At 32.3% G+C, this 11620-nt stretch overlaps 1 protein-coding gene across 12 annotated transcripts in view; it reads right to left on the bottom strand.

The window, feature by feature from the left end:
* Positions 1 to 11620, bottom strand: part of DMD (dystrophin) — a 979751-nt gene that overhangs the window by 580431 nt on the left and 387700 nt on the right. For all 12 annotated transcript variants that reach the window (XM_042811110.1, XM_042811098.1, XM_042811099.1 and 9 more), the window contains 2 exons: positions 11008 to 11160; positions 9900 to 10082 (listed from right to left, as the gene is read on the bottom strand). In XM_042811110.1, coding sequence (XP_042667044.1) covers positions 9900 to 10082; positions 11008 to 11160 — 336 coding nt within the window. The remainder of the gene's footprint in view (positions 1 to 9899; positions 10083 to 11007; positions 11161 to 11620) is intronic.

Here is an 11620-nt window from a genome sequence, read left to right as displayed (position 1 = left end):
AGGAAATGGTGGCAGCTGTGACCCACAGCTTTTAGAAATAAAACCAATTCATTAAATATATGTGCCATTACTAATGGAAAAATGATTAATGAGAAGCAAAATTGTTTAAGATTTTACAAAAATTAAGAGTATGACTAAATAAGAATACTGAAGCTTTGTAACTTTTGAAGGATTTTTTGAATGCACAATGAAAAAAGTGGCAAAAAATACATTAGATAAGTATTTGAAAATATTGAAATATATATATATATTTAAAATAATGTAATATATAATACAAATTAATGATGGAGAAAATGATGGTATAAAGGGCTGTTTACTTCAGTATTTCTGTAGAATATGTGTTTATTGCTATCATTGTTATCAGTAGAATAAGATCAATTTTCTTCCCTGTAATTGCACATTTTTAATTAAGATACAGAATCTATTCATAAATGTGACTTTACATACATGTAATCAAGAGTTAAGTTCTACAAGGTATAGCACAAAGATAAGAAATACCTCCACGAATTCCCCCTCAAAGAGAAGACCAATACACAAAACAAATAAATAAAATCAAACCTACAGGAGTAATGCAGTTTTGCCTACAAATTTCCCCACAAAAGAAGTATCTGAAATTATTATTCCCAACTTCTACAACAGTATCATCTAGTACTGTCACAGTTAATAAGCCTTGCAGAATTCTGTGCCTGTCTGTTTTGTCTCCCCACCTATTTTACCTATCTCAGTATATTCATTTCTTTTCCTCCTACAAATGGAATGATTTCAATATCACTGCAAGAGTCTATAGCCCCAAAACCTATTTTGCATTTACAACTGCAGTTGACAACTCGACAACTGTTCTGTTTTTGGTTTCTTGTCACTGTAGACACTCAAACTAATAGCAAGTTAAACGTGCTGTTGTTTTAAGTTAATAATTTCATGCAAACAGAATATGCAGGAGTGCAGCAGCTAGCTACTGTACCATGACACTACTCTTGTAGCATCCTGATGAGAAGGAAAAGACAATTAAACACATGCTTTCTCCTGAGGTGAACTAAGGCTTGAGAAAGTATTCTTTATAATTAGCTGTAAGATATGATGAGAGTGCAAAAAGAATGCAAAACCTCAACTTCAAGAAATAAACATAGATGCACAAATACAAAAATATGAAGCTATAATTAACACCATAGTTAGCACCAATATACTGGACACAGAATTAAAAATGCAAAAGCCTGCTCAAGTGCTGTCAGAAATCAATAATACCACTTTCCATTTTTATATAAATAACTTTTTATACATTTGTTGCTAAGCCAACTGTGAGAAATTATCAGAATACATTCAGAAAGACAAATTCTGTATCTTCTCTATTGCTAGCATACCTTACCTGTGTATATATATTTAAAAAGTAGATCAAAATGATGCAAAGAATATGCAACTGCTACTATAAAATTTGATGCCCCTATTCAATCACAAACAAGTTATCATCTATCAGTACAAGCAGATGCCTATCTTTCAATTACACGGAAACTTTAGTTCTCACTGCAGGAGTAAAAATGTATAAAATGCTTATGTAATTTCATAAAGGAAAGGTCTTAAAAAAGCATATGTTAGCACTAAGATGTATTAAAACATCTTAGTGCTAACTTTTTTTTAAGAATCACATTTTTAAGTAAGATTGCAATAATTATTTTCTCATGTGATTTTTCTGTTCATGCTTGTTGTCCAGAAAGGGCTGCACACTGGAAAACATAAAATATGTATTTTGATGACTGTATCTGACTTAGTGACTTAGACTTTAAATGGATGCTTCCTTTACTTCAGAATGACATTCCTCAGTGAAATGAACTCAGAGGAAGGAATGTCAACATAAGGGCAAATCAACTCTTTATTGACACTCCAACATTGAAATGTGACAATTTCATTTTTGAAAAATACTATGTTCATACCAAAAATAATTCCTTTGGAATCTTCTTCCGCATAGAAGAATTCAAAGAAAACCAAAGTCAGGAACTCCAAACCCAAACTTTTAGACTGATATCAGAAATGTCTGTACAGTAACTAGGCATCATTTTGCTACCTCCTCATTCAATCAGTTAAGAGGTCTATATTCTGTTAGCATAGAAATTCATTCTTGGACAGAGTGTGCTTTAGGTCTTCACAACACTTCACCACTCAGGCATGCATACTGGCTAAGAAATGCTGCATTTATGGTTTTCATTCCATGAGTTACAGATCAAAAGAAAACTGTTAAAAATCAACTATTCTTCACAATAGCATGAACTTGGGGGGGAGGGGGACGGACAAAAGAAAAAAGAAGAAAATTTTACATAGAATAGCAATAAAAAATTGTAGGATTTAATTTTGAAAACCATCAATTAACAGACATAGACCAGTGCAAACTTACTGTCTTAGTGCTGACTTCGGGTCTTGAATAAACTGCCGAGGTTTTCTCCTAAAGAAAAACACCTTTCCCTGCTCTTTTAGGCTTCAGTTGTGAGACATCTCACCAAAAGTCTGGTAGTCATGCCAGTGCCTGATATGCTTTACATAGTGGACTGGATAAATATGTGTAGTTGCTTGGCTCAAAGACTTGGATACATTTTTATTCTACCCCCATTTCTTCTTTTTATTTTTCTTTGAATGCATTATTTTCACATTGAAATGAAAATAAGAGATAGAAGTTATAATGATTAACCTCAAACATGTAACTCAAATTATATTGGTGGTATTCACAGTTGTAACTTTGGGGGGGATTTTTTTTTAATTTCCTTTTTTTTATTTCCTTTTTTTTTTCTTTTTTTTTCTTTTTTTTTTCTTTTTTAAGACATACATATACATAACTTGAAAACTACATTAAGGCATTCTGATACTACAGACATTCCTTAGGATTCCGCACCCCTCAGGCCTTCAGAACCTACAAGATGTAAAATACCCTAGACGAAGAAGAAAATGTTTTTTGCAATCCCTTTTCCTTGTCTAGCCGCTTAGCAGGGATTTTATTTTATTTTGGCTTAGATAACTATGTCATGATCTGGACTCGCCTCAGGCTGAGGAGACTGATGTACTGCTGCAGACTGAACTCAGATGTGGCTTATTTGAAAACTTAGTCATTGCTTCTTACTGAAGACCTCCTGTCATGTACACAAAGAAGAGACTCAGGACCAGCACAAACACAAAACTGTAGCGGTCCTGGTTTTGATTTTTAATCCTGACAACTTCCATTAGTATCCATTCACAAAGTAAATTAATTTCAAAAGTGATGGAACTAGGACACGAGACTATAAATACATTTTATTCTGTATGACATAAACCAGCTCTTTTAGAATATACAAGAAAATGGAGCACTGTGTATCTTATGTCATATCCGTAACATGACCACTTATGAAGAGAGACAAAATCTAATATTACTATGCCCTAATAGATTAATTTGAACTATTGGGATTTGGAAAATGTCTCGCTATAAATAAATTATGCATGTATATTAATTACTTCTGATAAAAGGTGGATTATTTCAATCCAGTAATTGCAGTAATTCAAAACTGACAAGCAAAATTACATGTCATGGTAAAAGCATTTTATAATCCCTACCCCTTTCATGCATACTTCCACAGCAGTCAGTATCTTACTCATAGAAATCTGTAAAAAAGTGAATGCTTATGTATTCATATTACATTTTGGAATGAAAAAAAAAAAAAAAAATCTGGACACTGCATAATATACATCTTTGTCTGGCTTTAAAATAGATATTAAAGACATATATTTAGAATGTTTTATGGGATTACCTTGAAGACACATTTTGAATCGATTTATGTGTCTCACCCTCCAGCAAACAAGATGTATTTTAAAGTTCTTATACTTTAGCTATAGACTAAATATGGCCATAGAGCTGTTAGCCATTTCTTGCATTTGCCTAGTAATATTTTTCACAGCTGCAAAAGTGCATACATTATCAAGGAAATTACATACTTAAGGAAGTATTTAATTTATGCTCTGGAAGATTAAATTTTTTTACACAGTCATATATCCTTGTAACCACGATATGCAATTGTGAGCATCTGTGCATCCTGCTAAACCAGCATTAAAAAAAAAATCAAACTCTCTAACATAACAGTAACTACCCTAAAGAATGCAATGAATTTCAAATTCTTTTAACTCAAAACAATTTCAAAACTGTGTAAGCTATAGAGAAGCACACAGTGACAGACTAAGTTTCTGTATTCTGTACTCTGTATGCTGTGTTGCATGGCAGCCCTCCCATGATAAGACTTTGGTCAACATTAGCTCACTTAGAGGATGATTTATTAAGATGGCAGAAGCACCCTGGTCACACACCATGAAGCCTTAGGGCTGCTGTGAATTTAATCTGTTACTCTACTGACCGACCACCAAGAAAACAACCAATGTTAAATATAGCACAGACACGTTAAAATACAATCCACTTGAGATCTAAATTGACTACTTTGTTTTGAAATTGTTTAATTGTAATATTAATTTTGAAGATATTTAAGCCAACTATGTGTTAGCTGTTTGTTGAAGTAATTTAGAAAATAAAAAAAATAAAAAAATTAAAAAAAAAAACCATCACACTGAAGTACCTCTGTAGTGTTCAATGCTAACAACTTCAAAGAGCAATGTTTTAAGCCTTAAATAGTGTCACCTTTCAGAGGTAATCTACATTTATACAGATGTGATCATGCAGGATAATGATAGGGTTTGTTTTTTAGGCTGATTCTGTTGCCCTAAGACAGATTTTTTTTTTAAATAGCAGGCAAGAAATTACTGTAAATCCAGCACTAAATAAATATACCTACATAGCTATTCAGCAATCAAACTGTACATATAAAAATTCATTTCTATGGGCACCCTTGTGAATATATTCAGAAGCATCTATGAAACAACAACAAGAAAAATTAAATGAAAATGTCATCCTTAACTCCTGTTTCCTTAATTTAACAGGAGATGATTATCATATCTTCAAAAGGTACTGCTAGTTAGGGCCAGATCACTCTGCAGCAGGTCTTTCCTCTCATTATTTAACTTCACAGTATGACCAAGTAATTTTGATAGCAAACTTATTTATCTATTTAGTTACATAAATTTACTATGTTAATAAATTACGATATATCTGAGAAATTAAGATGGCAATTAGCTGGTTTGTTTCCCCAGTAGCTAGGCAATTATTAGGAAGAAAATACTATACCAGGATAATGCAGTTTTGGCAAAGAAAACTGAATGGAGAGACAAATTGGTTGTCACAGGTTTCCTTAACCAAAGGATGCTAGTCTTGTTACCACCCTTACCACACTGAGGACAATAAGTAAAGCCTGTGCCATGTTTTAGACTATATCACAGTAACCACTTCATATAATTTAAGACAACATCCTAAGACAGTCCTATTCGCAGCAAGGCTATTCATTCCCATGCAATGAGTTAAAGGTGTTGAACTTCACTTTCAAACTAGGGAATGTAATTCAGATTGCTTCATTAAAGACCATAAGAGATAATGAAAAAAAGGTAGAGAAAAAAGTTTTTCTGTGAAGTTCGGTCATCTGAAAGGAAGTTTGTTTTAAAATTTGCTCTAATAAAATATTACGGATTTGCCATGACAATATTGAACAGAATGAATAAGCAAATAAAAGACAAGAAAAACACACTTTAGAAGAACTTAAAGTACTGTATAAGATGGTTTCACATCATACAGAAGAAGGCTATCAATGACCTTCTCTTAAATTATCACATCACTCTATCTTTTAGAAACAGAGAATGCAAAGTGCATTTTAAAATGCATCTGTAATACCAGCTCCTCTTCAGCTACATCCAATGCCTATATTCAGTGTATTTCCTTCAGCTTTCTTGCCAGAATCCTAAAAGAGACGTGAAACTACAAGTATCTGAAATAAAATTAAATGATTTTGAATGAATTTTCTAATAGTAATGTTAACAAATTTCCTGATTTTCCTGATGGATGCTAAAAAGCTGATGTATACACTCAGTTGTGATTTTCTTCCTAAAGATTCTCATTCATTCTCACTCCTCTACAGTCACAGCCAAAAGAGGTCTGTGTTTGGCTGTACTGTGTAAAGCTGCCTCAGTTCAACAGCTGCCTCTGTTAATACAGAAGTTAAATGGTATCACTGAATCACTTCTGTCCTGTCCTTGAAAGACCCAAAACACAGAGGTTAAACAGATTCTGTATTCCAATCCATTCCTACAGTTCTCGCCCACTAAGTATTTTCCTGTTTTGCTTTTCTAATGCCTCTTCTTTCATCATTTCATCCTCTCCCCTACTCCTCATGACAATAAAGATGAATTAGCTTGTCTCAACCACTATTAATTCATTTACTGAAAAAAAAAAAAGATATATATATATATAAATAAAATATAAGGAGAAATACTCATTTTATTCCAGTGCCTCTGGTTCTGACAACCATGGAAAATAATGATCTAAAACAATGATAGCAAAGGAGTATCAAAGTATTAACATTATATGGATGCAGGTATATAGTTAGGACACAAGACTTGTGTTTATCTAGCTGTGACACATTTTATTTCCGCTACTGTTTGATTTTACATTTTAGAAAATATTTTTGTAGGTAAACATATTTTATCTATAAAAACAAGTTTAGATTTCATTAAAGAGAACTAATGGAGCTCAATAGGGAAATACTAACTGAAAATTGGAAGATGTCTTTAGAAGAGTGAATTTAAACCAACTCTTGAATTTCAGATGTAAAATAAATTTGATCAGTCCTTAATCAGGTTCCAGAAGCTGATCACATACTCCCTCACCTGGAACAAGTACCCAGTTAAGAGACAATTAGTTTGAACTTCTGAATGCTTCATAGAATCTTTAACAGAATAAGGTAATTTATTTTGAAAATGAGGCTTATGGTCCTTTTTTTCATAGGAAGTACTAAAAGTACTAAAAGTACTGGTATTCGACTTAAGTCACCGTTAATTGCTTTGAACTACTCTAACCACTTACCTCGTAGAAAAAAATGCATATTTTACACAGTTATTTCCCTTATTCATTCTTGTTCACCACAAGGTTTATGTGGTATGAAAAGGACTTTCTCTTGATTTTCACCTTTTGATCAACTTATTTTTCCCAGTATGGAAAAAAAATCCAGGCCAAAATATGTCAGAAGTAAAATGACCATTAGTTCCAATGGAATTTTAATTGTGTTACCAATAAAATTACTGATATCATTTATGCAAGTCTACTTTCTTTGCCAGTACATATACAAGCAGGTATATAATTTTGACAGCTGTTACTGAATTGAAGGAAAAAGTATTTCTCCTATCCCAAAAATAATCTTAAGATAATATGAACTCTTGTAATTTCCAATGTCCATGACTGAATTAAGTTATAATAAATTAAAGTATGTCTCAAGTTGGCATAAAGAACAGGTAGTGTTTGAGGTAACAACAACAACAACAGCAACAAAAAAAAAAAGCTTTTTGTGTAGTGGAAAATAATTATGCTTCACCTTTTTAAGCCTATGCTTTCAGCTACACCATACTTATTAACAGAACTGGTGACACACACTTATTTTTCAGATTGTTGGTGGACACTATCTGCTACGCATCTGTGAGAGAATCACAACTTTATGAAAATCTACCATGACAGAGATACTCAATTCTTATGTTTATGCATCCTTCTCGCAGATCTTCCCCTCCACCCCTCCCTCCCCCCTCAAACCCCCAAATTGGGGAAAAGTAAATAAGGGGGAACATAATCGCTCTGATTTCATACTTTGATATCAGAATTATATTAGCTCTAATAAAGTAAGAAATGCAATTCTGTCATCAAGCCACAGCAGCATCTTGCTATGTTTATTCAATTAATCATAATGAATTGCAAGATATACAGTACAGTTAAAACCTCATTGCCTTTTAACAATAACTTTCAACTCTTATATGTCTGTAATTGTATACATCATTAATTGCAAATGAAAAATGCAGAAATTTTTACTTCTTTTGCTTCAAAAATAAATTCAATTTTGTAGTTTTATTGTATGTTTTTATTCAGTTGGTGGGTAACAGAAAACATTTTTTTTTTGCTGGTATATGCATGTGTTCAAGTGAATAGTTCAAGTTTTCTTTTTTCTTCTGTATGCTCAAGTCTTGAACAACTAACTAACCCCTCACAACATCCCTGTGAGGTAGGAACTTATGCTGTATTAAAAGAAAGAACAACAACAGCAGCAAAAAAAGGAAGTTGGGAAATTAACTTTGTTCCAATGATTTGGAAAAACTAAAAGACTAACTAAAATAGTAACGAGGCGCCTTGTATTCCTCCTCATTCTGATGTGACCGTGAAAATACAACACTTCTCATCAGTTTCAGTAGCTTCTGTAAAATGTCTAACACATTTCACATTAATACCACAGTGGTCATTGTTAATAGAGAATGGTATTTTTCATATGAAATGAAAAGTACAATGTAATTGACCTGCACACACGTATATTTCATTAACTAAATTTTTTTAAGACATTGAAGAATACTTAAAACTTTTAACCATTACAAAAATATAAATATACCATATAAATAATTTAACAATAAGAGCACATGTAATGGTTGCACATCTAAAAAGTCAGTGGCTATATTTAACCGACCAATTCAAAAACCCATATAGCAATTTGTCTACTTTACATAATTTAAAGAAAAATATGATTTGCTGGTAAAATTTTATAACGGATATACTTGCCCTCTATCATTGTAGGTGTTGGGTGAGTATGTTTAATATGAATGGCAGATTCTTGTTTCTTTCATATCAAAAGAACAAATATATTCATTATTAAAAAACCTTATTTACAAGACAAAGTGAAGCCTGTTCTAGCTCCATGCCAATATAAATAAATGGTTTGCAAGTGATTCTGTCCATCAAGTTTAATGTAAACCATAGTAACCCGAAAAGAGTAATCAGATGAAACAAGATTTAATAACATACAAACCAAAATTAATGATTGTCTGATTGTTTCCATTAACAGCATAGCTATCCCAATTATTGTTTTTATATATATATATATTACGTAACTTAATAGTCAGAGAGTTCAAAATAAAAACAGGTTAATTACATTAACTCAGGTTAACAGGTGTCAATCTTCTCTTTAATCCCATAAAATCTAAAGTTCAAAAGCCAATAAACACAGTAAGAAGAATGACAACCAAAAACTGCCATATGAGTGCAAAAGTAGTTATTTCACAACCATCCATATGGCTAACTTGTGCAATATATTTTGATCATAAACCTGGAATAGTGACAGTTGACTTCTGTTTTATTTATCCAGTTACTGCAGCATCTATAAACCAGTAAGAATATAATAGTATTTTATATTAAACCCTTCAAAATAAGAAAACATTAAGTTAGCTTAGAAAATTATTTTCATCTCTTATTCTATTTAAAAGTACAGTTTCTTGCAAAAAACTCCTTTGAGATTTCAAGTATTTGAAGAAGAGGCTATGTATAAAAGTGCAAGGAGAAAAAAATTAATCTCTTTCTAAAGTAGGTATAAAGATGTATTATGGACAAATAAAAACAACTGAAATTGGCATGGAATGGGTAGTTTGAAAATAACACTTTTTTGGATATACACATTTACTGAACAAAAATGCATGCATGGCAAACTGACATTTTTAAACTGGAGAATGTTACGGAAAAATAATGAAGCAACAGAAATAAACATGAGCTTTTCATTGCTGAGTTTTCGTTAATTGGCTGATTTAAGTGAAGGGCAATTTTAAGACCAAAACAGAGAACTACTGTATTAGAACACAACGACTTTCCCACTTGCAAACAATAGGGTTTTTCTCATTAATATCTGAAGAGTTGACACTGACCCTGATGCTCTCAGTGTTAGTAGGATTCTATTAGCAGTAGCAGTTGCAAACATATGGGTTTGCCAATAACAACTCACAATTTGTGCATAGTTGAGTCTTCGAAACTGAGCAAATTTGCTCTCAAAATCTCGCCAGCGCTTGCTGAGCTGTACCAGGGTTGGCTCCACTGCTTTTGCAGCCCCATCCTTAGACAGGCGTTCAGCCTGCCTGTTCACCGCATTCAGATCTTCCTTCTTCTTCTCCAACTCTCCACCAATCTCCTAGTGAGCAAAACCAATACAGGGCCCAGGACAGTTAGCTAACTAGATCAATCAACTTAGAATTAGCAAAATACTTCTGTCAGAACTTCCATTTCAATTTTATTGTTACAGTTAAAATGTTCAGCTATTTCTAATCTTAGAGGTAAACACAACAAAAAAAAACCTGAGATTAAGAAATCTTTTTGGAGACTGGCTGTAGATATATTAGAATCTAGTACAATCTGAGAATTAGCAAAGGCCAACAGGTTTTACATTTTGATTCTTGCTAGTACACTGTAATGGGCAGTTGAAGAGTATTATTATTTTTTTAATCCATAAGGGTCAGCATATTCATGACAGATAGTTTGGACAGTTTACAAATATATTATCTGAATCTTCAATGCAGTGTTTAATTCCTGTTTTACTCTGCAGGAAACTCAACAGAGAATGAAGCAAAGAAAGACGAGGCAAAAAAAAACTAGGAAAACCTTTGACAATATGTAAATAAATCTACAGATTTTGACAATGACATATGAATGTTCAGATGAAAATGAATGTGCTAACATGAGATAGAGGTCATCCATATATCGGTAAGTCATTAGTTCATCTGGAACAAAGATACATAAAATCAATTACAATTTTTACTAAAAAACATTTGATGCTTCTTAATACATTGCACACTCCATATTGACAAAAAAATTTATTTAATGTTTTTCAAATGATTTATGTAACAATTATTGTAACAAAAGAATACAAGAGATAGTACAACAAAGAAATACCAATTTGAATACAGATTGTTAGCATTTGTTTTATTATAAATCAGAAATAATCTATAGAAATAATAATATTTTACATCTATTAAAATATTCATTTTATTTCCGTTTTTTAAATTAATAAATTTATATCTCAAAATGATCTATCATTGCCACCCCAAAAAAAACATTACCTTTAGCTTCTGTTCATCTTTGTGGTCTGGTAGACTGGCTAACTTTTTCTCAATGTCATCCAGCCATGTCATTAGGTCATCAGCCTGTCTCTTGTACTGATACCATTGATGAGAAATCTCTAAAGCCTTTTTTCTTCTTTGAGACCTCAAGTCCTGTTCACAGTGCAGATATTATTAGAATATGGATGAAAGACTTGTAAAATATGAATTGGCATTTGTGTACACTGAAGGAAAAAAAGGAAAAGTACACAGGTCCACTATTTTTAATTAAATGATGATATTTAAATCAAATGTGGAAGTATCTGAACACAGAGTATTTTCATCAGTTTGACAGGTAAATGTTTAAGCTGAGGGTACATGAATAAATCAGTGAGCAGTCAGCAATATTCAGAGAAGTCCTACATAAATATCAATATTTTTACATATAAAACAATTTTCCTCAGAATACTTACTGGATGGAAGGAAACACAGCCCACTTACTAGCTAGGTACAAGTGGGCTTCCTGTGTTTTGTAATCAATTGTGAAATTCTAGCCTATGTGAGAATTCTGTAGCTATTCAAAAGAAAATAATTTCAATGCAAAAATGTATTATAGACCATTGCATACCAAATG

Source organism: Centrocercus urophasianus, unplaced genomic scaffold (assembly GCF_019232065.1).
Source record: "Centrocercus urophasianus isolate 14NV4802_14NV808 unplaced genomic scaffold, USGS_Curo_1.0 seq_12, whole genome shotgun sequence".
Classification (NCBI taxonomy): domain Eukaryota; kingdom Metazoa; phylum Chordata; class Aves; order Galliformes; family Phasianidae; genus Centrocercus; species Centrocercus urophasianus.
The sequence above is the reverse complement of the archived record's forward strand: the minus strand, read 5'-3'. Positions and strand labels throughout refer to the sequence as shown.